The sequence below is a fragment of the Chaetodon trifascialis genome, chromosome 2, assembly GCF_039877785.1.
Source record: "Chaetodon trifascialis isolate fChaTrf1 chromosome 2, fChaTrf1.hap1, whole genome shotgun sequence".
NCBI classification, from domain to species: Eukaryota; Metazoa; Chordata; class Actinopteri; order Chaetodontiformes; family Chaetodontidae; genus Chaetodon; species Chaetodon trifascialis.
Window position 1 is genome coordinate 22,352,364 of NC_092057.1, and position 27,511 is coordinate 22,379,874.

Below are 27,511 nucleotides of genomic sequence, written 5' to 3' on the forward strand. Positions count from 1 at the left end.
GGGAATAAAGGGGAGGGAGGGGAGAGAGAAAAGGAGGTGCCAAAGACGCAAAATGGGTGAAACACATGACGAGAGAAGGGGAGTGAGATGCGGAGCAGATGAGAGGTGAAAGGAGCAGTGCAGATGGGTCGAATCGGGATGTGCGAAGAGAAGTGTGAAGGGAATGAAAAGGCAAAGAGTGGAGAGAAGTCAGAGAAGCGTGGAGAGAAATGAGTGTAGAGGAAGAGGAGAGGAAACAAGGAGAGGAGAGGCCGAAGCTTAAATGTATCCAGTGTTGTGAGAATTAGACCTCTGCCAAGGAAGCAGCTTAAAAGGAGCTGACAATGAGAATATTGTTCCTCCTCTGTTTTTCATCCAGTTTGTTGTTTCTTGTCTCGCTTCTATAGGATCAACACCCCCCCACCCCCACCCCCCCATCTCTCCGAGTGTGAATGTGTGTCATCCAGCCACCTTTGTAATTGTGCTGGTACAAGGTGTTTGCAGAGAGGGAAGGTTGATGGGCTGATAAGATGCCTGGCTTTAGGGGTGGAAAGGCATTTCCACGCTGAGTGGCTGCCTCACAATAACATCTCACTTGCCTCCCGTGTTTTTTTTGCCCCTCCTGCTTGCATTCTATTTTACATACCTCATACTGCACTTAGCCTTAGCCCCACCCCCATTATTGTAAATTGAGAAACACATCTGGGATCCCTGTTGTTATGAGCTCTGTCTTTCCTCTGCTGCTGTTTGTTGTTCCATCCCCTCTCACTTTTTACCCTCCGCCTCCTCTCTTGTGTGTCTAGCAAGGTGTGCAATAGTGGGGTGGCAGCCGGGCTGCTTTCTTAGTTTTCCGTTTGATGCATCGCGGCACATTTCACTGGAACAAGCCATCGCATCCTGGGAGCAGAACCCATGCCGTGTCAGAGCTCCTTCACCCTGCACTTCCCACTTTCACTCATTACCCTTTTCCCTCTTTCTTCTCTCCCCTGTGCCCCTCCTTCGCTTTCAGTCTATTCTGCTGGAAAGATAGAGAAATTGTACATTCAGACATTCACACACGCACTCACACACACACCAACACTATCTCACATATGCAGACACACTGCGCTGACAAATGCAGCCTTTCCAGTCACATGCCACACCACTACGATTTCTTCCATTCTCATGTGTGTTGACTGAATGAGGAATTGTACACATGCCTGCACACACACACACACACACACAAACACCCACACAATCTCACAGTCATATTCTGGCCCTTTATCCCTTCTTGGCAATCTGTTTATGGAGTGCTGGGTCCATTTGAAGGAGAATTTAATTGAAGCCGGGGCTAATCTGATGATGGCACGGAGCGGCAGAGTCTTCAGCCCTGCATCACCTCCAGTTAGGTTGCACCTTGTAGTCCTCACACTCAATACCTTGCTACTTCATTTCATGCCTCACGGTTCAATGCAGCGCTGCCCACTCATACATGCCACATTGATTGTTAATCCGACATTTGATATGCACCGTGCTCACTCAATTCTGATCTTGTTTTTCTTGTTTGTGTCCTCCCTCCTCCTCCTTGCTCCCCACCATTTACCCAACACTTCCCTTGTCTTTCTCCTCCTGTTCCCTCTCTCTTCATCCAGGATGGATATTACTCCCACCGGCCGAAGGAGAAAAGTCGAGTGGACAGCAACAACGAGAACTCTGTGCCCAGAGACTTTGAGAACATAGACAATAGTAACTTTGGCGCACGCTCACAGCCACACCGGCCGCCTGTAGGGGCCACTAGCAGCAAGCAGCAGCGTGAGCGTCTGCAGGAGAAAGCCCATGCCCAGCAGCAGGCCTGGCGGGACAACTCCCCAAGTTTGGGCCGCAGCTCAAACGAAGTGCTGCCTGTAGGCCACCAGTCGCTGGCGGTTGGCAATAATGCCTCCTACCCGGGTGGTCTGGGTGTCGCGGGAGCGTCTCGGCAACACTATCGTGCCTCACAGGGCCAGCAGGCCCAGTCGCAGCACAGACATCAGCATCCCCACAGGAGGCAGGCAACTGCAGCGCCGCTGGATGTGACCTACGACCAGCCACCCAAGTGCGAGATCAGTGGGAAGGAAGCCATTTCAGCTCTATCCAGAGCCAAGAGCAAGGAGTGCCGGCAACAGATCGCTGAGGTGTACTGCAGACACAAGGAAGGGCAGTTAATGCCCGAGAAGGTCACTCGCTACTGCCCCCTCGAGGGTGAGTAATAAGCCATTGTAATGAATGTGACAGATTGTTTGATTTTGGTAATGATGAAGTTCAGTCACTATACCTGTACCTGTCAATAGTCAATACCTGTCAAGCTTCCCAGCTTGAGGACATCTGATCTGACCTCTAAATGGTTGTGTTATGTGAAATGCCTAATAAGAGTATTTCTCTATGACTTTTCATTTTCATGACTAAATAAGCCACAATTGAAGTTACACTTGAGAAAAAAAAACATCTTGCAGTCAGTACACCATTGTATCCTGAGTTCCTATTTATTCAAAGTGTGACACTCATATTGCTATTTTCTATAGACTGATTCAGCTCAATTGGCAAAGAAGGACACTAACACTGGGTTAGAGTTGGTGTTCAGGAAGAAGACCTATGAGGAGAAATTAATCTTCCAAATGCAGCATTTATGTGAAAGCAGTTAAAATAGATGAGGCAAAGGAGCCACTCTGCAGAACTCCTTACTGCAGTGCTCTTTAAACAGTTGTTCATCTCAAATTGCTTCAAAAATAGATTAAAAATCAGGAGATCAATACACTAACAGAGATTTTTGCTGGAGTTGATTCTTCTAGCCATCTTAGTAAAGTACAAGACGCATCGAAAAACCAACTGGAAACAGTGTTGACAGGTTGTCAATGTCTTTCCTCATGTAATTTGACATTTAATTTTTTCATGTTATTTCCTCCTACTCTCTGCTGCACAAGCTTTTTTCATAGGAAAAAAAAAGAAAAATGATATCCACAAAGCTAAGTACAAAGAGTGCAGTCTGTCCAGTCAGGCTTTAGTACACGTAATTGCAATTCTCGTCAAAGGCAAAGAAGGCCTTTTCTTGCTGATGTGTAATTGGTGAAGTAAACTGTTGTAGAAAATCAGGATGCTGCTTGTACTTTCTCCAAATTGGTTTCCAATTTTCATTTGTTTTGTCAAGCTGGCCACAGAACACAGGTTCTCCTTTATTTTTCTCAAGCAGACGCTCACAAATGCACACAGGCTTTTTTTTTTTCAGGGAATTTATGGACATCTGCAGTCTGGTTGTGGCTTCTATAAACATAATCTGTTGTGGCTGCTGCCATCGGTGAGCAGCATGCATCGGCAACCATGTTTAAAGTGAACAGCACATACACACACGTGCATTTACACTCATGGGAGTGGACTAAATGCAGTGCGGACAGCAGGGGAGGAGGAGAAAGCAATTATGCATTCTGCCTGTTTCTAGTCAGATATCTTCCCGGCCCTCACTCGTGTTATTGGAAGTCGAGGAGGCACCGTGACTTAGAACTTTTGTGCGTTCCCCTTCCCAAGAGCAGGAGTATCGTTTGTCTGTGCCTAAGCTCCTGTCATCTCACACAGCAACTCACCAGCCCATTCACACTGACAGTGTGATCAAAGGAGACAAAGAAATTGAAAAGGGCTTTCCCCTGGTGGCTGGACTGGAACAACACGACAGCTAAATTAAATCACTTTTCTTTTTTACTCTCTGTCTGCCTGCTGCCTGCCAATGTGTGATTCTATACCCTCTCTTCTTCTCTGTCCCCATCTGCCCCCTGCCCCAATTCAAGTCCGACCTTGTTAGCGGAAAATTTGCCAGTTTTATCATTATTTTGTCCTTGAGGCCTTGGCTAGATTAGCAATTGTGTTAGCTGCAGTATTAGCATCAGTGAATACAGGAGGAATATGTTCAATCTCTTTGCCTGCCATATGCTTACTTGGCTAATAATGTGATGAGTGAGCTGTGCAGAGGTCCTAGCTGGCAGACAGTGACCTTTTATCCATGTAGCTTTAACCTGAAGGCCTTGTACTGGAAAGGATTCTGGCCCTCACCCTAGCTGCTTTGGTTCACTCTCACAGCTCTCATTGCATATTTTTCAGCCGTGGCAGGTCATTGTGTTCAGCAGCTCTGACACGCTACCTGCTTGGCAAACAGCAGAGTTAGCAACAGCATATAGCAGATAAAGAGTAAAGTAATTCCCTCGGTTGTTGTTGACTAGCATGTATTTAGCTGATGGTTATCTAATTAGCTAACATGCCAGTTTGGTCAGCATGCTGTTAGCTAGATGAACTCTAAACAAATGCTGTGTCTGCTGGATGTGTAAAGACCCTTTCAGACACAACGCAATTTGAGCTGCGCCCTCCACTGCCCTCAGCAGTTCGTCGTCTCTCCAAGCAGCATGCTGAGCTGCGTACGCCACATTACACGATGCAGCAAAAGGCGACGGAAATAATGGGTTTCAGCTAGAATGCGGTGACATTGTCACACTGTGGTTGAGCTGCCTTGAATGGGCTATTGTCTGCAAACAGGTTCACCACATCTGTGTAAGAGGTGATAATATTTAAGTGTTGTGATCAGTGTTGTGAGTGTTTACTCACAACAGTGGCAAAAAATCAGTTATTACAGGTGCAAAGAAAAGGAAATGAAATTTTTCACTGTATTCAAATAAATCAAACCCATGGATGTGATTTATATGTCTGCAAACTTGGCTTTGTGGATGGTTTCAAGGAACAGACAACATGGACACAGACACAACCTGAGACATTTTCAAATGCAATTTGAAACAAATCCTTTGGGGTATAGTTCACTTCTTGTTCTAACCTCTCATATGAGCAGTTAAGACGGAGGGTGGGTAAGAGCCTGAAGTTACACAAGATGATGAAGGAAGAGAGTGGAGTGATAGCAGATGAGGGAGAGGTAGTTTAAAAGATTGATAGCGACGGCAAGCACGATGAAGAGTGATGAGTTTAAGAGGAGGGCTTCTGTTTTTTTTCTGTCTTTTTCTTTTAGGAAGAGGCCTGTGGTCCTTTCAGTCAGAGCCTGTTCAAAAAATACTACACATGAAGTTCTTCTGCAGATGCAAAACACACATGCTCGACAAAACTGACAGTAAACTTTCGGTTCTCTCACACACACAGCAGTGCTCATTAGTTCAGCCAGCTAGCATAGCACACACTCTCAAAGTGCTTTGTGAAGCGACTGGCCAATTATCCGTGTGCAGAGCAAACCAGTGAACCTTCTTAGCTGGCCACCAATTACCGTTCAATCTGATACGGCCCACAGCATACCCCCCCCCCAGATGTCACATATGCACATACAGAGAGAGAGAGAGAAGTGAGAAATAAATATGACTGACTCACAGGCGCCACGGCTAGTTGGGACCAATTGGAGCCATGGGAGCATGTCATTAACCTCAACCTTGTGGTCAACTTTTAAACAAAGCCATGTTGGACACCTGCCCTTAAATCTGAATGAATGACAGTTGAACGGGAGGGAGCAAGCCTTCTTAGCCTGCCCCTGTCAGCTCATAAAGAGAAGACATGTCAGACACTTCCCCTAAAATTTTGAGTAATTATAGGACCTTAGTGCCAGCCAGGGACGGGAGCCGGGAGGGGCATTTTTCAGGAAATGTAGCCTCAGGGGAATAAACAGTCCCCTACCTCAGGATTCCCTCAGCTTCCTCCACTTGTTCGGCGCAACCAGGCTCTTGGGAACCAAAGTCCCAAATTATAGTCATTAATCTCCTTAAGGCATGTTCTGTGAACAAACATGTCTCATACGCTGCGTTTGCACATTTGCTGTAATAACTGAAGATTTAAAAACAAACAATGTCTGGGATAATGTTGGGGGACCTGATGATGCAGAACTGCTTCAAGCAAGGTTTTTTTTTTTTGGGTTTGAAGTGCAAGTGTCTGTTTTGGAGCGGTTAAGGGTGGTACAAACCACACAGTGGAGCTATGTGAGGTTACCAATGGCTCTCCAGAGATCTTTGGAATTGTTTAATTTGATAGTGGCTTGGCAGGCCGCGAACAGGGCAGTGTTTTCTCTGCATGCTTATTGTTGTTATTTGTGAAATCCAAGGCATCTTCTGGGAGTTTGCTGGAGAGGAATTATGGCACATTGTCAAACCGTGCTCCACCCTGAAAGCCCCAGAGGAATCGCTTATAGGATTCCTGTCTGAATTAAGATAGTAGTTACAGTGTGTGTGTACTGTCGGCTTGAAATTGTCATAGTTCCAATTCAATCACATTAGAAAATAGATGAGTGAGTCGTGGTTTTGGGGTTTTGTTTTGGGGTTTTTTTGTTTGTTTGTTTTCGCTGTATGACTCGATTGGTCTTATTTATTCATTTATGCATTAATGTCTCAGTTGTAGATAATAGATAGTTGTAGGTCTGTCCTCGTTCATAACACACAGAACATTTCTTTAAATGGCACAGTGGAGAGCAGAAGGATGTATGCAAAAGGATAGTAGTTCGACCCATGTTGAATAACTACCTCTGCATGTTACAGTTTTTCAAGGTTGTATTATAGTCTTACTGTATGTCTCCAAGAGAGCACCTGAGTGGCAGTTATAAACTAGAAGTAAACCTCAGTTCAGACTGTGTCAGACAATGGAAAATCCCCACTGAACATTCACGTTGACATTGCAGTTAATTATTATGGATATGCTAATCATACCACTCAAACTGCTGCTTAACATGTTGCCTAGCAACCTCATTGTTTAGCTATTTGTGTTCATTGTTTAATAAAAGAATAACATTTGATTATCATTAATAACTACATTCATTCTGCTTTGGCATTTGTTTTCTTGGTCCCTGGAGGATATTTATACATCCTCCTCATCATATAGCGGCTAATAGTGCCTTTTGTGCTGCATAACAGATTTGATTTGGTAATCAAACAAGCAAACGGCCCCTGATTATGTTACTGATGAAGAACCTGTGCAATGGTGTGTCAATTAAAAGGAGTTCATAAATGCAAGATTTGTATTTCCTGGTGTGATTTCATGAATACTGTATAGATGCTGTCTCTGTGCCTCACAGGTAAAGCTAATGTTAATATCCAGTGGGATGAGGACTCTGCTGAGAGCTTTCCATCAAAACCAGTAAGAATAGCATTTGTCCTGGTGGTCCATGGACGAGCCTCTCGCCAGTTTCAGCGCCTCTTCAAAGCCATCTACCACACCTCGCACTACTACTACATACACGTCGATCAGGTGAGCCACGGACAGCCTGTGAACATGATGCACCTTTAATGTGACGGCCAAACCTTTGTAAATCTGTTGCTTTTTTTTTTCCGATGGAAGCTTGATTTTCATTGCATTCATTTGTTAAATGTAATCTCTTGATATCAGGCATGATATTAATCAGTGTGTAATCATTTCCTTTATTCCAGCGCTCTAACTACCTGCACAGGCAGGTGCTCGCCTTGGCTACACATTATCCGAATGTGAGGGTGACACCGTGGCGCATGGCCACCATCTGGGGCGGTGCCAGTCTGCTGACCATGTATCTTCGCAGCATGGCTGACCTGCTGGCCATGAGGGACTGGAACTGGGATTTCTTCATCAACCTCAGTGCTGCTGACTACCCCATCAGGTAACAAAGATGGATCTAACAGCAAGGGAGGTTCAGTAAAGGATGGGGGGGGGGGGGGGGGGGGTCTGGTAATGAATTGTCCTTTAAGGAAATGAACTGAAGTGTACGGGCAAGCATCTGATATAGGTGACAAAGGCAGTCACCAGAGCACAAACAATAGTAGACAGCTTTCAGCCAATAAGGAAGAAATTCAATAGCCACTGGTCTGGGCTCCTGTGGTTAACTGTGAGCTTTAAATAAAGAGTCACTCCAAACCAAACAGATCAATGAAGTAGATCCTATGCTTTTCTCAAACACTATTTCTTAACACCTTCTCTTCCAAGTCCTTGCTTCCTTGCTTGCACTCCATTGAATGGGTTACATGGTGAACTGATTACAATTTAATTGCCCAGGGTCAATACCTATTGACTCTCCAGGCCTGTTGTGTACTCTACGGCCCGAAAGCCATCTCTCCACTTGAAACCATTGCTTTTAAAAAGCTGTAAAAGGTAATTAAACCCACAAAGTCTACGTGGACTGGACATGAAGTCATGGAAATAGCCTATTGGAGAAGAAATTTTGTGACTTGTGCTTTTTTTTTATGTGAGTTTATAGTCCTTGCGGGAGTTCAGGGTCTGCTGGGTTTTTGATGTGGCTCTGCAGCAGCCAATTAAAATCCTCCTATTAAGGAGAGAGTTATCTCTTCTGCGCAACCAGATGTCCACCCGTTGATTTTAGACAAGCTGTAATGACCACTGGCTAACAGGAAGCTGGATCTGGTGTCTCCACAGCTGGATCCAAGATGCAGGGACAAATGTGGATTTTGTTCATAGACAGATTCACTTGAGGTTTTTCACCAATCGATAAACGCTGCTGACAGGCAGTTTGTGCATGTGTGTCTGCACCGGTGTGTGCACGCCTGAGTTTATGTCATGCCGTCTGCATAGTTCAGTGTGTCTCAGTGTTCAGTGTGCACCTGTCTGCGTACATGTGTGCGTATTCATCCTGTCTGTACGCCTGTCTGTCTGTCTGTCAGCGCGTGATTAAAGGTATTTGCAAGTGCACACAACCAGACACTGTTTTCTTCCTGTCTTTTGCCTCCTCATTTGCATGAGGGTGATGTTGTTGAGAAAAGGGCTGACAGTGGAGGTTTTAAGCCCCATCTGTTGGGAAACGAAACGATTGATGGAGCGAAAGAGGGAGCTGAGAGGCAGAGATGACAGGGAGAGGCAAGAGAGGGAGAGTAAGCAGTTAGGTGTGGGAACAAGAGGGAACTACACGTTTTGGATCCATGCAATATGGAAATATGTAAATTGTGTCTTGTATCTTTGCTTCGCATGTGCATTTGTAACCACAGCTTGGATTTGACCAAGTCTTCGCACTGCATATTTACTGAGGTGAGCTTGCAAATATTGTCCTTTAAGTGACAGGCCTGGGTTCAAGCTTCTGTCAGAGGGAGCAACTCAAGTGTCCTCAAGCAAGAAACTGAAACCCATTCAGCTGTTTTGTTGCTGACGATCCTCTCTGATTTCTTTGGGGACTGGATCAGGCGGACAGAGACATTCTCGCTCAGATATAAACACCTCAGCATTACATTATCATTATGGACTTACTGTAACACACTGCAGCGCAGACAAACATGTTGGAATAAACAGATGCCTCACTTTTGCCAGACTGCAAATACAACCCTGTGTTAAGCTGCCAGTCTGCTTCATCAGAACTGCTTGTTAGATGTTAAGTTGAAAAGCTTCGGACACCCCCTGCCCCCCACACCTTTCCATTTCTGTTATTTTCTAAAATCGACAATCCGACATTCATGACCACTTCATGCCGTGACCGGCCAGCAGTGCGCGAGGCGACAAAGGAGCCACGCTTTGAACTTCCTCACCTCTCTTTTAGTCAAGAGTGGCCGTTTGGAACAACGGTATTTTGAAGTATACCCCGGCCCTTATTCTGCCACCTCCTTTGTCAGTTAACCCATTATTATTCTGATCCCTCTACACTTATTCCACTCAAAATATGTGAGCTTGTACCAGTCTTGTCTTAATGTAGTTTCAGTATTTCAGGGCACAGATTTTCAAAATGGCACTCGTTTTTCCGTTGTGACCACACTGTGCAGATGCAGGCAGGAAGGGCTGGGGGCTGCCCTGCCCGCACTGCCCTGACTACTGCTGTTGTTATCGGTGGGACTGGAGACAAGCATTATTTCCCCTCTAATTCCCTGATAATGTCTGTCCTGCCGCATGGATGGCTCTCAAAGGCAAATCCAGAGCCCCTCACACCAGCAGAGGGGCTTCGTGTCCAGGGGGAGATATGCTATGTGTGTGTGTGTGTGTGTGTGTGTGTGTGTGTGTGTGTGTGTGTGTGCGTGTGCGTGCGTGCGTGCGTGCGTGCGTGCGTGTGTATGTGCGTGCGTGTGTCCAGAGAGGCCAGAGGATGAGTTACACGCTTGCTTTGTCAGAGTACAACCCTCTTTCCCAGCTTTTATCTACACAGCCTCCTTGCTCTTACCTCTTTTTTTCCCTTTAAAGCTCCTTTCATGGACTTTACAGCAGCTTTTAAGAAGTCTGAGCTTTGTGAGACAACGACTGGCTGCAGGCGTCATATCTTCTAATCTCTTTCACTTTGTCATCTCTGTCAGAGAAGTGCTGTTTCTCATATCCTAGCTTTACTCACAAGTGATAGGTGTCATTTCCTCTTGTGGAAAAAAAACAAACTTTGTCACCCATTAGTCAACTCATTTGAAAATGTAATTGTAAAAAACCTTGTTGAAAAACTTGCAGGATTTTTTAAATGAAGTTACAGAACTTTTTGCACTGTAGGTTCTTCCAGGACAAAGATGATGAATTTATGATCCATCTCTCATCTGCTTGAGTGTTGCTAGAGTGTGGGTTCATAACCTGTCAGCCACTGGAATTCAACTGTTCCCCTCAGGAATGGTATATTTAAAGTCCTTGTTATAAAAAGGCTCATTATTAATTTAACAGCAAGGCCATGGGAGTGAAACAGTGGCATAATGATGAAGTTTAATTGGCTATGATATTGAAAAGGTGCTCATTTTTAGCCATCAGGTGGGGTTGAAACTCACAGCAGTGTGTGTGTGTGTGTGTGTGTGTGTGTGTGTGTGTGTGTGTGTGTGTGTGTGTGTGTGTGTGTGTGTGTGTGTGTGTGTGTGTGTGTTACTGTAATGTGTGCGTGTGAATACCACTGTGAGACAGAGCAGCCACAGGGCTGACAGTAAGCAAACTAGACCCAGTGGACGGGGTGACCACTCAGGTGGCAAATCTGGAGCTTGACATGAATTCCCCTCGCTCTGTGTGTGTGCGTTTGCATGCCTACAAGCATTTGTGTGTCTCTGTGCATGTATATTGTATTGTCAGTGTGCATACTAGCAGATACACAGCGTGTGTGTGGGAAGTAGAGACAGAGAAGAGCACATGTGTCTGCACAGCACATCATCAGTTAGGCTTTATGGCTCAGGACCTCCTAAGATAAGCCCCCCAGGCTGTGAAATTGCTCCTTCAAGAGAAAATGACATTAATATGCACTTGTCCCTCCCCCCACTGATCCTTGAGCTTTTTACCAGGGCCTCGCTGCTCTTTTAGAAAGGCAAGCCAAGCCATCATGAAAGGCTCCACCACAGATGAAATGTTAGAGCCATTGACTGGGGCATAGCCTGCAGAGCAAAGCTTTTAGCCTGTCTGGCCTGTATATGAGGAAGTCGACTGCTCTACAATGTAAGAGCAGCATGAAGTCATTCATCAAAATCATGGATAGCAGAATCTTTTGTATAACCCTAAATAGTTTTAAGGGCTTGAAGAAACTGAGGGACTGACACCGAGTTCAGCCGAGGTCTTTAATTGATCACTACGTGACTTAAAGCTGCTGAAAACTTGGCTTTAGTGTTTCTCCACAGCATTGAACTCCCCCTCCACTCAAAGACACGTTTTGCTTTCTGTTCTTTGATGTTGAACCTGCACTGTGCAGAGTTTGTTTTCACACTCACACACTAGCATGATGTGTGACATCGCAATAAGTTTGGAGCCAATCCCGAGCCAGTTTGTAGCTTACACATGAGTGATGTGGAAGTTCACACACACTGAGGATGCGTCATCTTGTGTCTGGTAGTTCACTTTTGAAACAATAAACATTTGCATATTCATAGATTTGGGATTTTTCAATGAGAGAGATGGCATCGATGTTCTTTGAAGAGATTTTTAACTAGTTCATTGGACTGTGGAAAAACCATATCAGACACAGATTCTTATTTCAAGCAGAGTATTTTATGTGTCTGGAGATGATGTTTAAATATTCATGACTGAATATGCAACATTCACAATTTAAGTTTGGAACAATAAACCTCAGCTATTCTTTTTTAAGAGTTTAACACTCAAGAACAGTTTAAAAAAAACAATTAATAATAATCAGTTTGATCAGGTTTGATCCCATTTGACTGACAGCTGTCACATCAAATTCTGATTCATGCACGGAAGGACGTAACATTAACTCTTTCCATCTGAGCTCAGCCCACTTCAAACCAGCGAGAAAAGCAAAGATACTGTAAAAGCACAAATAAAGAAATCACTTTTGTCAAATAACCAAAACTGTTGGATTATCTGTTCATGTCAGGTCTATCATCCATAGGAAGCTAACTGAGACAGCAGATTTTCAGGGCCTTTAAAGTTCGAGTGCCACTGTGATATGACGTATTTCCAAAGGAAACTGAATATACGGGCAAAGTTTAGTTTACAAGGGGAACTTACAGCAAATCACTGATCAGATGGCTTTTGTTCAAGCAGGAGAAGGAGAACAATCAAGAAACTGATAAATTAGACAGATCCAGCTGAGATCCGAGCACACACCTCTGACCCATGATCTTGCTGTACTAGTGACGGTCAGGTGTGGGTTCACAAGATGGGAAAGATTATTTCTATATTACATATATATTTAGCTTGTAAGAGGAGATAACTGAACAGTCAGGGACACAGGGTTAGAACTTCAACCGTCTTTGAGGACCTTTTTTATAGCTACAACAGCTTAGTTTTTCTCATTTCATTTTACCTATAGCATGTGCAGTGACTGGTCCACCTCCTGCTAGGTCTCACCATATGTTTCCCAGTCAAAAGTAAGTCATTTTCTTCCATTTCAGGACCAATAACCAGCTGGTGGCCTTCCTGTCCAAATACAGAGACATGAACTTCATCAAGTCCCACGGCAGGGACAACGCCAGGTGAGATGCAAATTGTTCAAACTCCATTTTAATCACTCCGCAGCACTCCATCCTCTCTCCCTCTCACTCTCTGGCTAGCTCTCTGTGTTTGTCTCTCTTACTCACTCAGCAGCACCTATGTGCACACACAGCGCCCTCCTGCCAGCACGGCGTGGTCACTGAATCATAATACAATTAGCTCCCATCTGTGGCTTCATTAATTAACCTTCTTGGTGGGGTGAGCTAGCGAGGTCGCTGCCAGAGCAGCCCTCTCTGCCGCCGCCACCCTGCCGCCCTCTACTTTCTGCCTCATCACACCCTGGTGACAAACTAGTCATCACCCGACACTGTGGGCAAAAATACCCCCAAAACGCAGGAAAAAAAACAGCCAGCAAGGATGTATGAGTCAGCGTGACTCAGCGGTACCTTTTCATATTTGCAGTCCGAGAATTTTATTCAGTGCTGTTTGACAAGAGCGAAGCTGTTTTGTTGCCGATTAAATCCAAATTAAAAACAACAAATATCTCAGTAATCCACCACTACAGCATATGCACACGTGTGGATGGATTGAAACAAACAAATGCTTGAAAAATATATGCGTGTATTTCTAAAATGTCCCCTGCGTATGTACGTGCATGTGCGCCTATGAGCCACAGGGTCAGTACCTCAACAGTCGGTGTGAAGAGAACAGAGACGATCTGAGCCAGTTGACCTGAATTTGACTCCTTCCATCTGACACCCGATACGTTCACAGGAGTAATGCCATCCATTATGTATGCAGGGTGTCACTCTTGTTGTTGCTGATAAAAGTGTGTAGTGACAAGTGCGAATAACACGTTTGTCGAGTCATTTAAGGCCGAGCACAGGAGACAAATTCTGCAATTATGCAGAAGAAAGTAATGTTTGGATATGCAAGTATTTTGATTAACTAACTAATAACAATTACTGTGAAAAATGATTCATCTGTCTTTAATCAGTTGTTGCAGCAGGTGCTTTGTGAGCATATTTTCCCATTTTTAGCTCATCTCTTTTTGCTTTTTTACCAATTTTCAGCCCGGATTCCTTTTAGGAGGATCCAGATTTTCACACAAAGAACTCAAAAGTTGTGTTTCTTCCTGAATGAGGACAATGTTCAGTGGCGGTTACAGTCAGCAAGGGCGTCTTATGAAAAGCACGGCTCAAGAATCCTCTGTTTATAGAAAGTAATGAGAAAAATATAAAGGAGCTGCTGTTTATGCACAAGTGTCCCTCTAAATATAAAACAACCACAGAGTGCATGTTTTTATGTAAATGCTAATTTTAAAGTCTGATTTTTACCTGGATTTAGTTTTTTTTTTCCTGCTGTATAAATTCACAAAAATAATTGGCCTGTTTTGTATATTTAAATATATTCAGCAGCAGTGGTATAACCATATCTTTGTGTGTGTTCGCCAGGTTCATTCGTAAGCAGGGTCTGGATCGCCTGTTTTACGAGTGCGACACCCACATGTGGAGGCTGGGCGACCGTAAAATCCCAGAGGGCATCTCGGTGGACGGCGGGTCCGACTGGTTCCTTCTCAACCGCATGTTCGTGGAATATGTCATCAACTCTAAGGACGACTTGGTCACCAACATGAAGCGCTTCTACGCCTACACCCTGCTGCCTGCAGAGGTAACGCACATTCATACTCACACGTTCAAGTGCTTCTTAACCTTTGACTGACAGGTAAGCACTGCTTTGTACTTACACTGCATCACTTATAGAGACAGTATACACTCCTCTCTTTTCACGGCTGTGAAGGCGAGATGTAAAGGCTGACTTTCCATCCGTATACAAGAATTGGATGAGAACTGAATGATCTCTGTGGGGAAATTGGATTTTTATCATGAGCTGCTGTGAATTTCCATTCTCTGCTGCTGCTCTATTTGCTCTCCATGAATTGAATGGTGTAAAAAATAAAAGGTATACAATTTTCTAATTTTGTCTCCCTGTCTCTGCCCTCCACCCGCCACCTCTCCGTCTCCCTATCACATTTCTGTCTCTGTTTCTCAACACGCAGTCATTCTTCCACACAGTGCTGGAGAACAGCGCCCACTGTGAGAGCATGGTGGATAACAACCTGCGCATCACCAACTGGAACCGTAAACTGGGCTGTAAGTGCCAGTACAAGCACATCGTCGATTGGTGCGGATGCTCCCCTAATGACTTCAAGCCTGCAGACTTCCACCGCTTCCAGGTAGTAATTAAATGCAACACTAATGTGGAGAAACTCAATCAATGGGCAGAAGCAGAGCTAGCTGCAGCAGAAGGTCAGGGCCCGTGTTTATCAGTCGTCAAAGAATCACACTAAGGGATTCTCTAAAGAGCTTGAAATTAAAATGTACAGTATTACAAAGGGCTTCTCTGAGACAATGCTGAAGGTGGTCTGGTAAAAAAAAAAAAAAAAAAGATTTTTTTGTCCTTGTCCTGTAATTATTTATGTTGTTCCTAGACACAATTAAGAAAAATAAGCCTGTTTTGATTCCCCAGTAGGGAAATTCAGGCACACATAAAAAAATAAGCACAGAATAATAGAGAAGAGTCGAATATTCATTATTACATGTACGTAAAATTGAACTTTAAATTAAAATAGAAACTATACAAAAGCAATTAAACTCAAACTTGCGAAGCAAGCAGCACACATGCAGCACTCGCAGTACTAGTAGTGCAATACTGTCTCAAGTGAAGTGACATGCGTGGTGGTGGGATTAGTAAGTATAAAGTTATAGTACATATGAGAGTAATATGATACATCTACTATAACAGCGCACACCAGAAAAATATACAATATAAGTTAGCAGTGATATTTGGTGTTTGTCTGTATTAATACAGAAAAGTGATATAATACATAATGTACATATTAACATTTCCTGGCGTAATATAATCACATACAGAATGGGATCAAATCTAATAAAAGATGAAATGTGGTATTTTGTATAACAAAATATATAATATAACAATATAGCACAGACTTTAAATTAGGATACAAGTACTGTATATTGTGAGGATTGTATGAGTATAGTATTGTATAATATACAACAAAAATTCAAAAAGCTCCTTCATTCCAGCAGCTGTTTAACTCCAGTGTCATCTAATGTAGCACTGTGTTGATGCTCATCAACATCACACACCAACTGTTTGCACTGCTGCATGATTTATGTTTAACATTTTGCTAATATCCACTACATCCTTGCAAATCACAAAAAAATCATATTTTTTACATATGCTGCCGTCTGTAGCATCTTAATTTCCCTGGCATGGCACAAAACCATGGCAAGTCCCTGATAAAGTTACAGTACCAGTTGAATGCCTCTTTAAAATCCTTTTGCCTGCAAGCAAGAAAGCCATGACAAAGAAATAGCTGCAGGCAAACCCTCCACCCAAGGACGGCTGGACCGCAATTTCCAGAGATGCTGGAGAAATCGGCCTTCATCTCAAAACTACAACGTGAACATTATGTAAAATGCTGCAACACTTTACTATATACAGTATATGTGGCTGTAAGATGTAATCCATTACACATGTCACTGTTCCTGTCCAAGCATCGTGTTGCCCATGTCGACCCACTCTTCAAGCATTCACATATCAATAGTTGCAAAAGTAGGATCCTCCAAAGGGTCAGTTTAGGAGTAAATGTTGCTTTGCTAAAAATGAAGAATAAGACAGATGCACTGATGAGTGACTTACTCCTACTGACAGTGAAATGTAGGAGGAACCTGTAAGAGCAGAGGTTCACATGATTAATCAAATTATTATTCAGAGCAGGAATCAGATGTATTTACCCTACATCTGCTATATTCATTCTCTTGTCTTCAGCAGCTATTAACACATGATGTTAACAACAAGTAGCCTACAATTGTGGTACAAAAGTGGTGCACAGAAGGAGACCGCAACCAAAATCAGTATCTGCTTTAGTCATGTCATTTGCACCCTTTAGGGATGCAAAGGGTTACATACACAAGTCTCCAAAGTCTCAAAGGATATGTGTCAGAAACAATACATACGCAGTAGGTTTTATTCTTATCTCTGTGAGTAGGAGTAAAAGTGAAGGATTTTTACTTTTATCTTTCATTTAAGTCAAAAATTTCCCTTTCAGCAGTTTGATATGTTCAAACTGCGCCACGCTGCAGATAAAGTGCTTTATCTTCCATCAGATGTCCATCAGAGACATCAGACAAACCTCCAAACATACAGAAATTAGTATGAAATCTGACACTCTGAGCGGACCTTTGCGGCGCACACATCTCGCTATGTCGTGGGAAATCAGCAGCAGCCAATCTCTAAATTCTCTGCCCTCAAGGTCTGTCCTCTCAGCCTCTGCATCCAGCCTGTTCCCACAGCTTTCACAATCAATACGTGCAAAATTATGTCTTGATTAGTATGACCCTGAAAGGGAAAAAAATTAATAGTAATTAGATCCTCTTTGCCTTGAGTATGAGGAAGAGAAGTGGGTTAGTTAGCTTTTCAAAATGAAAGTGAATGAGCGGCATTGACTCCAGGACCCCAGAGAAAGCCGCTATCGCAGTTTGACTTTTAATGCGCTCCTAAAAAGTAAAAGCTGCGGTACAAAGTGAAAACGTTCTGCCACAGTTAAATATCTCTTGAAGTCATGCCATTTAAGCGGCGCAACGCCCTCCGCCTCTCTTGTCCTTCACATACCAGTCAAAGCCGTCGCGCTGACCTCACTTCTCCCTTCGCCAGACCCGTCTGCCGTCTGTCTCGCCTCAGCCTCCGGCAGCTCAGCGCCAACACATTACCACAGGCCCTTGGCACCACCGCGGGGTCTGTTTGGCACCCTGGTATCACTTAAGTCCAACCATGGGAACAAAGCAGCCTTTCCAAAAGCAGTGCAGGCCCCGGTATTAATAGGACTTAAAGAACCATAGCGTTGGGGAAGATACTGACAGGTAAAGCAGTTTGATTGCAGAAGAGACCAATAAATCAAGGTATAACTGTGGAGTATCCCGCAGAGGGATTTTGATGTGCACTCACCAGGGGAGGGGGCTGTTCTGGAGAGTGGTGATGTGCCTTTTTGTTTTAGTGCATCATTGTTTAGTAATGTGTTTCAGAATGAGGTGCATTTGGGAAGTCTGCCGGAAAGATGGGCTGTGACAGGCTGGCACTGAGGGCACGTCAGACAGTGGCCGATCAGCGATGGTTAATGCCTCATCTGGTGCCACGTTTTCTTGGAGCAGCATGAGAGAGAGCTGAAGCGCACCGCAGCTTGTTTAGGTCTCTGTTCTTCTTCCCCAGGTAGCACCGAGGTGTTCGGGGCTGGGTAACTATCAGTAAATAGTTTTGTGTCTGGGACTGAAAAGACGTCTTTGTGTGTAGGCCAAGCTGTGGAGGCGACAGATTTCATGATGCACCATCAACCACACAAGCAAGAGACAGAGAGGGTGAGAAAGACGTGGTTGGAGTGGAGGAGGCCAGACAGAGCGACAAATACAAAGCGGTGTTGAGAAAAGACATGATGAATGGATGCATAAATACAGAGGAGGCAACAGGACGGTGCCTTATGATGGAGACTTGTGAGCTGTCTTAGTCGAGCACCTTTGGGCACGAGCATTGACTGTAATTCCTGTAATGAAGCTGTCTGACACAGATGCCCTGAGTGACTTGCAGCCTTTCATCAATAGTTTCTTTGTGATGTGATTAACTTTTTTAAGACCTCTCTCAATGGGTAATTTATCTTCTCCTCAATTTCTCCTTAACCTTTGACATCCCTCCCTGCGTCTGAGATAGCACTCACAGCCTTTCTAAGTCAATGGATGTTTCAAATAATCAGCTCAGAAAATGTATACTGTCGTACAGCATGTTGTTTCTCATCTTGTCTGTAGGGCTAACAGCGTATTTCAGATGTGGAGTTCCTTAATTCAAATATTAAAGTGGGTGCATTGTTTTGACAAGCTGGATAAGGGGAAATTGAGTCATGGGAGCCACAACAAGCAGTGGTTCCCAATCTTTTTGGCTTGTGACCCTTTAAAACAAAGTCATGTTTACTTTCATCACCATTTGGACTGATGCTGTTTTTTCCTTGTTTTATTCAGTCTCGAAGAGGCACATTTATCCAGTACTTTCCTCGAAGATTTCTCCTTTCTTAAAGAGGAACTGTGCCAATTTTGCACATCAAGGTCTGTTTACGGGACTTGGAGGGTACTAACTTACTTATTATGTGAAAAAAGCTTTTTGTGGCTCCAGACGAAGCTGCATGAAATCTGATAAACTGCCTCAAGTGATGTCACAGTGAAGAAAGAAGCGAGCTTACCAGACCTCTGTAGCACTCTGCTCCTCTCTGCTTAGCATAGCACAACAGAACCCCTGAATCAGAATCAGGTTTTGATGAGGAGGAAGAACCTTTGGAATAAAAAGGACAATGTCCCTGGTTCTGCTGCATCAGTCTTTTAATCTCCTCACAACCCCCTTGCAACTCCTTGTGGTGGGCTGGATCCCCAGGGTGGAGGTGACCGACATGGAGGACACAAGATCTAATACATATAGACCATTCCTCCTGCAAATGAATGAAAGAGAGAGACTAGGAGACAATGATAATGTATGTATCTATCTATGTATATGCATAGATATACTCTGTGTGTGTGTGTGTGTGTGTGTGTGTGTGTGTGTGTGTGTGTGTGTGTGTGTGTGTGTGTATAATGTGTATAATAATTAATTTACATACTGTAAGTAGACAGAACAGATTTGCTTCCTTTCATCTGCTACCACCTATATTCCTTCTCTCTTCTCCCAGCCCACACGTCACTTCAACACACATCTAACACATCACATTTGTTCCCCTGCCATCCTCTCACACCACCGTTTCCTAATCTTCTTTTTCTCTTCTCTTTATCTCTTCCCTCCCTGCTTTGCTGCTACGTTCCCCTCCCTCCCCGCTCCCCTCTCCCTCTGCAGCAAACGGTGCGGCCCACCTTCTTCGCCAGGAAGTTTGAAGCCAGTGTGAACCAGGAGATAGTGAACCAGCTGGATGGCTACCTGTTTGGACCGTTTCCCCATGGAACGCCAGGCCTGAACTCGTACTGGGAGAATGTGTACGACGAGCCAGATGGCGTGGCCAGTCTGTCGGACACGCAGCTCACATACTACCACTCCTTCTCACGGCTGGGCCTGGCCAGAGCTGCAGCCTCGCTGCAGGGAAACCCGAAGGATCACAGCTGCAGGTTAGTTTTCTGAATGCCTTCGCCTATGCAAATCCTTTTTTGTTCTGCTCTCCGTGTACACGCACCGTCATCATCACCACAGCATCGTGGCACGCCTGCAGGTGCACTTCAGTTTGTGTTTACTTTGAAAGGCCAGCCACACCCATACGAGCATGAGAAACCACAACATATATAAAAACCTTTTGTATGACCACTCTGTCCGGCATCGCATATCATGGAAATAAGACAGCAATGAATAGCTCTAGTCAGCAGCTGGGAACACTGGGTAATGCTGTTCATTCTGTAACATGATATGACAATTCATCCCACAGATAATGAGGCTATATGGTTCATAGCATCAAAAGCTGTCCCCTCAGGCCAGTGTATTATTAGTGGAAATGTATGAATTCCAGTGCTGTTAACATACTGTATGTGGTTAGAATGAAGGGGGAGAATCATATGATGGGTTCATATTTAATGGCCAAACGGAACGTTTCAGCTTCACGTACTTCAGTAAGGGTTTTCAGCAGCATATGTTTTCAGTAGCATCTGGCATAGGAGCATTTAAGATGAGCTTTCCGTTAGTTTATTTGCACAGCGATAAAACCCAGACACAAAGCAATTAAAAAGCAGTGACAAATTAAATATGCTGATTCAAAACAGAAAGGAGAGGTGTAAATTGCTCATTTGTGCATGTGTGACAGAAAGCCCCATGCAGCTCATAAAAAGCATCTCACCTCGAAATAAAAGACAAAGCAAGATGGCATCTTTATGTTCATCTTAATGACATCGAGAAACATTAGGAGGAATTCTCCCCACACGAGACAGGATAACAGAAAACAAATGGAGCACAACGTGATGGAAAGCAGTTGTTTTAGCAATATATGGAAGCACGCTGATTTTCCTTGTAGTCATCCAGGCTGCCAAATCGTATTGTCCTACTCAGGAAAGTTTCAAAAATCGTCAGGTAAGCTGACTGATAGCATCTCCGAGTGCAGCGTCACTTGCTGTTGTAGAGGAAACGTAGGAGGCAGCACAAACCCTTGTGTCAGCTGTGATGTTTTGCTCCTCGTAAGCAGGTCTCCAGTACATCAAGGCGTCCCATGCCAGCGCCCACCCCCCACCCCGCTGCATTGTGGGTGTTCTATAGTCCTGCGGGTAAAGCCGAGCGGAGAAAGGAAGCATGTTTCCTTCTGTCAAACCTCAAAACCATCTATTGGCTACAGCTGTTTCTACTCGTAGGCTGCATCTGTTAGCAGCGAGAGCAGGAGCAGAGCAAGGAAAAGGTGGTTATGTACATGCATGCGTGCATGCGCGTGTGTGTCTGTCACGTGTAAGAGAGAGGGTGGTCACGTCTCCAGGAAATGAGCCTGTAAGAAAAAGTATTTCAGTCACACAAGCAAACCTCAGCCTTTAACATTTACACGTAAAAGCAAATTAGCATAGCTGAGAGGCCAAAGGTCAAAAAGCAGGAAATGCAGAGAACTACTGTAAATGTCTGCGTGTGTGTGTGTATGTAGGGGAAGTTTTGAGTGTGTGTGTGTCTATGCAAACAACCGCAGAGTGGTCCTGTTGATGTGTCTGTCTATATGTGTGTGTATTGCTTCCTATTAACACACACACAAGTTCAAATGTCACCTTATGTGCGTGTGTTTTGTTGTGTATTTGTAGGTGTTTATGGGTTTCTCTGTGTCCACCCAGCAGTGATCCAGTGAGTGTCTCCAATGCATATTCAGCAAATGCACGCTGACTGAAGTGTCACCTTGTGCGTGAGCTGTGTTAAGCCTTTTAGGGCAAGTCTCAAGTCCTCATACGGTATGCAAACTGTAAGTCAGGGCGAAGTCTGCGAGGTGCCCGAGTGCTTGCAAAGCTGTTTTAATGGTGTTTTTACATCGCTGAGTCCAGATTCTTTCATCGCATTTTATTTGGGATGGAGCTAATTGAACACAGATGAGAAGGCAGGTTCATAATGAGAAGAATGATTTGGTGGTATGTGCCCACCTTTCTGAAATGAGCAGGATGTGTGAAAAGCAGATATTGCTTACTGGTACACAGTGCCAGGAATATACTGTATAAATGCTTTTTATGTCCACAGTGAATGACAGAATTAGGGAGAAATAAACCCATGAACTCACCCAACATTAGCCCCAGTTTGTGCCTCTCGTGTGTTAACATTACTTTGGAGTTGCACAGCCAAGCGCCTGATTTTCTACAAAATAACAAATGATTCCCCAGTGATCTTTGAAGGAGCCAGTAGGATGTTTGAGATCACTTTCCATTGTCCTCAAAATATTTACAGAATCCTCAGACTCTTTTAACCATTTAAAACATTGTGCAGTCTCCTGCACAATTACAAAGATTTCAAGCCGTTCCTGAGTCGGGCCCCTTTTTGCTGTTCGTACAATGTACTAACTAAAATTGAAATTTTTATCATTTCAGCTCTATTAAATATTAATATTTTCCTCCTATATTTAATTCAAAGCACTGCATTCATAATTTGATTGTGTTTTACATAAACAGCAAAGACATCATCTCCAGCTATCTGAAATAGGACATAAACTTTGGGAAACAGGTTTTTTGTCTTCAAATGGGCAGAATGTTTTGTTTGTTTTTGTTTTTTATTCAGTTGGTTCGAAGAAGCTTTTACAGCAGAGCAGCAGTAAATGTGGGTTTTTCAAACATCTCCAACATGTGTTAAGCTCTGTGGATTGAATGTAATGCTAATAAGTGAGAGGCACCCAACATGTCCATGTTATATTGTGTTACAGATGCTGTCGTGTAATACCGTACTCTACATTTTCCAAGGCTTAACATGGTGTCATAATTTAACACACCGTCTCTGAAAGCCGCAGCAGTCCTGTCTGGTCCATCATGTGTTCTCTCATAAATTCATCACTGCAGCATCGCAAGGTGGAAGCCATAAATAACGCACTGTTTCTCAAAATCCCCTGTGTAATAAACAGGCAAAAAGGCCTCACCGACAGTGTTTAGTGTGTTGCAAGATAAGTATATGATACTAGTTTATCAAGTGTACGAGCAAAAATCAGGACCTCGTACATAAATAATGAGCTACAGTGAGTCACAGCTGCACTGAGGCATTGTTTAGATCAGGCTGAACAAAATGAGCCTTGTGATTTTATATTTGAATTTATAGGTCTTATATTAAGCACACACACACAGTGTGTGTGTGTGTGTGTGTGTGTGTGTGTGTGTGTGTGTGTGTGTGTGTGTGTGTGTGTGTGTGGCAGGCATGACCGCACTAGGCCTGCCTGGTGTGGCCTGTTTTATTTCTTTTTTATTGACCTAGAATTTTACTGAACAAGCGAGGTAATTGAAACCGATCAAGGTTTTGCTTTGAAGTCTACATCTTATCCGTGTCCTAGTCTGAAGTCTCAAGTACGGCCACATATGGCGTGTGTGTGTGTGTGTGTGCGTAGCCGCATATTTTGCACGCATGTAGAATTCAGATGTGTTAACAGCAGATGGATGGGTCAGCCTCAGTGTGAGACTGAGAGGAAAAGGCAACAGGGAGGGATTTGGCTCTTTTAGCAGCCCACTGTGACTCGATTGGAGAGACTGGAGTAAAAGCCTGAATGGAGCTTCTGTGCAGGCTACGCCCCGACCCCTTCTCACTGCCTCTCACACTGGCAGCCACGTCTCTTTTGGGAAAGACAGGGGCAGGCGGGGGGCGGATGAGGGACGAGGACAGAAAGCAGGATAAAAGACGGAGAAGAGGGGAGAAGAGCAAAGAGGAAGAGGCAGATGGGAGAGTAGAGGAGAAAGGGAGAAAGGCACAGTTAGAGCGAGCAGGAGAGGAGGGAGTGTGCACTGCTATCCTTGTGGGTGTAAATATTTGCTGTTCTGCTTGTCAGGGTAGCATTTACCGGGACGGGTTGACTCCTGGTCCTTTAGTGGAATACTGATGAGGCCATGGGCACTGGGGAGCAGGGAGGGACTGTGTGTGTGTGTGTGTGTGTGTGTGTGTGTGTGTGTGTGTGTGTGTGTGTGTGTGTGTGTGTGTGTGTGTGTGTGTGTGAAAAGAGAAGGAAATAAAGAAGAATTAAAGGAAGCAGAAGGATGAGAAATCTGGGCAAGACGGAGTCAGGACGTGTGCAGAGAGCAGCTGTGGAGTGTTCCCCAGCAGTGCCCACCCTGGCCCCTTTTCTGTTTTTCCAGAAGTCACTCGGGCTGGCTGCCCCGAGGGCCGGCCCTCTGCCACGTATGAAGCGACATGCAAACAAACAACAGACTAATCAGAGGGGCAAGACCTTCATTCGGCTTCGGCTGACTGGATGACCCAGTTCAACTTTGTTCGCAGACTTGTAATGTGTTCACTTGGATTTGTCTGTGTGTGTTCAGGACTCTGACTAATCTGAATCTGCTGCCAATAGAGCCCATGACTCTTCTGTAATTTTCTGGAGGCAGCAGAACGCTGCGGTCTGCACTGTCACATGTCTTCTTTAAGCATCCTCTCCACTTCAGAACCAGGGCACATGCTGAAGCAACCAGCACATTGTAGAGCAATAATTAGCAGAGGAGAAGGTTTTCATTTACTTACTTAGAAGTTCTCAGTGGTACTTTGATGAACTGTTCACTAATCCATTACTTATCTTTGATATATTACTGTAATAATCATGTACAAGCATGAAAATAGATGAAAACCCCTGTTATGCAAGCATGGGCGTCACAGTCAACAAGCAATACTTAATGCGAGTTATCAGCATGGTGGACACATGTCTTTGACCAATTGGTTTTCTGTTAAAGGTCATTGAATTAATGTCCACCACGTCACACCATCACAGAGCACATTGACTCCCCGCTAATCTTCACTGAGAGCTTACATTAGCATGCAGCCACATTAGCATGTCCAAGGCTGGTCCCTCGCAGACATTATCCAGATGAATCTAGATAGTCTCCTTCTCTTACACTGTTGGCCCTGAAAAGCGGCTCAGCAGGTAGGTCAGCGGGTATCGAGTTTGCTAATGGATTCTCTTTCTCGCTCTCGATGCTCTGCCAGGTACTTCCCCATGGGCCACCCGGTGTCAGTGCATCTCTACTTCCAGTCGGACCAGTTCCAGGGCTACCTGGTCAAGCACCACGCCACCAATCTGGCAACTAGCAAGCTGGAGACCATGGAGACCTGGGTGGCACCCAAGAAGAACTTCAAGCTAACGACCCCTCCCAGCAGCACGTTCAGCAGGTTGCAGTTCGCAGAGGTGAGTCAGCAGATTGACTCGCGTTCGGATTTAATTTTCATTTAAGTCACTTGTTTGGCATGAGCCACAAAACAATCAGTCAGCCATTGCCCGTGTCAGGAAATGAGTTCCATTAAAACCCTAAGCACCTCATAGTTTGTCCTATGTGGTGCATATAATTAGAGATGAGATATACAGCTCATTGCCATGGTGACCTTATATTCACTGTTATGGCGACCTTGCCAAGACTCATAGCAGCACATCTCCACACAATTAAACTTGTGCCTGTAATGGCCTTGTAAAATGTAAATTGATTGAATTCATCCAAGTTTATAGGGATGAGCGCTTCATGTGCTGCTTATTTGTTGTTTCCTAATAGAACGTCTTCTCACCTTCACACTGGAATGCCTCCCTTGATTGTCTTGTTATGTTAATCTGTGTTTCTGTTTACCACAACACACAGCTCGGCTTTGATGTGACAGCCGCGCAGCGTCATTTTAAAAAGGACAAAATTAACTGAGTGAATATAAATTGACCTTTTTCTCTGGTTAATCCTGCACACCTTTTGTGGGAGGCACAAATGTCGACAGACCTTTGAAGGAATGTGCTTTGTTTGTGCCTGTGGACCACACTCTTACACCTGAACACACCTTGACCCTGTGTGACCTCTTCCAGCCGTCACAGAGCGAACTCAAAGGGATCCAGACTTCCAATGGTCCCTTTTTCTAAGCCTGTTTGTGTGTCTGGCCTATGAAACCGTGAGTGACAGGGAAGTGATGTGAGCTGTGGCTTTTATCTGGATGCTCAGCCAGAGAAAGCATTCACTGTCTGGCAGTGTGCAGCGGCTGACAGTCAGTCAGTTTGTCCATCTGTCATTCAAAACGAGAGCAGAAAGAGCTTAAATAAGACTTTTTGTCAGCTTAGCAGATATGACCCATTATACTAAAGCTATACGCTGGAGTTTGCTAGATAAACCATATGGTTGGCTTAACAATGTGTTCCCTGTCCTCCTTTAGCTATAAAGGAAGACAGATATGTCTTTCTTTTCACTCCTCTACTGCCGCCTCCCAGCTGCCTTTATAGGCCTTTTTACTGCATGATTTAGTGTAAGGCCACTTACAGCCCGCACTGTTAAAATTAGTATTTCACCTCAACTCAGACTTGACATTGAGAGGTGTATTATCCTTAGTTGGACAAATCTTTTACAGTAGAATGAATGACTTTGACTGATGGTTTATTCCTCGTTCTACCAAAATGTTTATACATACAGTATATAGAGAGGAATTTGTTATAAGTATAATAAGAATTTGTCTTGACAGTTCAAAAAAATTAACATGATGGACCTCCATTATGAGTTACAGCACTTTCAGATTGGATACTGCGAGGTGTTTCTTTAATTTTGTCCACTCTTTGTATTTATAGATAAAAATATACACAAAAAGTAATGAACTGTGTATCATCCCAGGGGCCAGATCCAGTCCCTGAGACGACCTCATAAGGCCCCCACGTGTCATATTTATTGCCTCCGCCAAGGAGGTTATATGTTCAGTCAGGTTTGTTTGTTTGTTGGTTGGTTTGTCTGGTTCTCAGCTATTGACCCGATTTTCATGAAACTTGATAGAAAGGTGTAACATGGGCCAAGGAAGAACCTGCTGTGGATGTGAATCACAGGGAGGATTTTTCACTTTAGTTATCCCTCCGTGAGGGGGCATTTCTGCAATAAAGGCCATACAGATTAAAATCCAGTATGTGTTCAACAGTGGCAAAATAAAGCCAGTTGTAGAAATGATGATGACTCCATATCACAGTCCACATTCATGGGTAGCAGTAATCCTCTGGGGAAGCCCTCCTATGGAGCACTCGGGGACAGTGGTTTGATGGGAGAACTGGTACAACTGTGACATCACCACACTTTTTCACCACCATATCACCACAAGGCTTTTTTCTCAAACTACGGCATAGCTATGAAAAAGTCATTTCTGCTTCCCACAAATGTTGAAGTGTGCGAAATATTTCCAATTTTTATTTTGACATAATTTGCACAGTTTTGTAAATACATCCAAATACATTCAGTGTAGTGGTTGTGCTTGCAGATTTGCATGTCATCAAAGTGTGGACTGTGGGCCTTGGCAGTAGTCTGTCCTCTCCTTTCTACTTGCTATTGTTTTCTACCCAGTTTTTAATTCCCCCAGCCTTTTATTTCGGCATTATCAAACCTGGAAAAATCTGAGCCTATAATTTGGGTTTTTACTGTAACATATATCAAGCTGACCCTCCCCCCTACTGTAAACATGATGCATCTGACACCTAAATGTCTTCATCTACATCTAAAGACAGATTCAGGAGAGGTGCGGTTGTACATAGCAGACCACA

General features: G+C 44.1%; 1 protein-coding gene across 1 annotated transcript in view; it reads left to right on the top strand.

Annotated features, from left to right (window-relative positions):
* LOC139345877 (xylosyltransferase 1-like) overlaps positions 1 to 27,511 on the top strand; it is a 76,006-nt gene that overhangs the window by 37,165 nt on the left and 11,330 nt on the right. The window contains exons 2-9 of the mRNA XM_070984750.1: positions 1,611 to 2,199; positions 7,028 to 7,200; positions 7,380 to 7,582; positions 12,711 to 12,791; positions 14,205 to 14,421; positions 14,810 to 14,986; positions 19,699 to 19,964; positions 24,961 to 25,159. Coding sequence (XP_070840851.1) covers positions 1,611 to 2,199; positions 7,028 to 7,200; positions 7,380 to 7,582; positions 12,711 to 12,791; positions 14,205 to 14,421; positions 14,810 to 14,986; positions 19,699 to 19,964; positions 24,961 to 25,159 — 1,905 coding nt within the window. The remainder of the gene's footprint in view (positions 1 to 1,610; positions 2,200 to 7,027; positions 7,201 to 7,379; positions 7,583 to 12,710; positions 12,792 to 14,204; positions 14,422 to 14,809; positions 14,987 to 19,698; positions 19,965 to 24,960; positions 25,160 to 27,511) is intronic.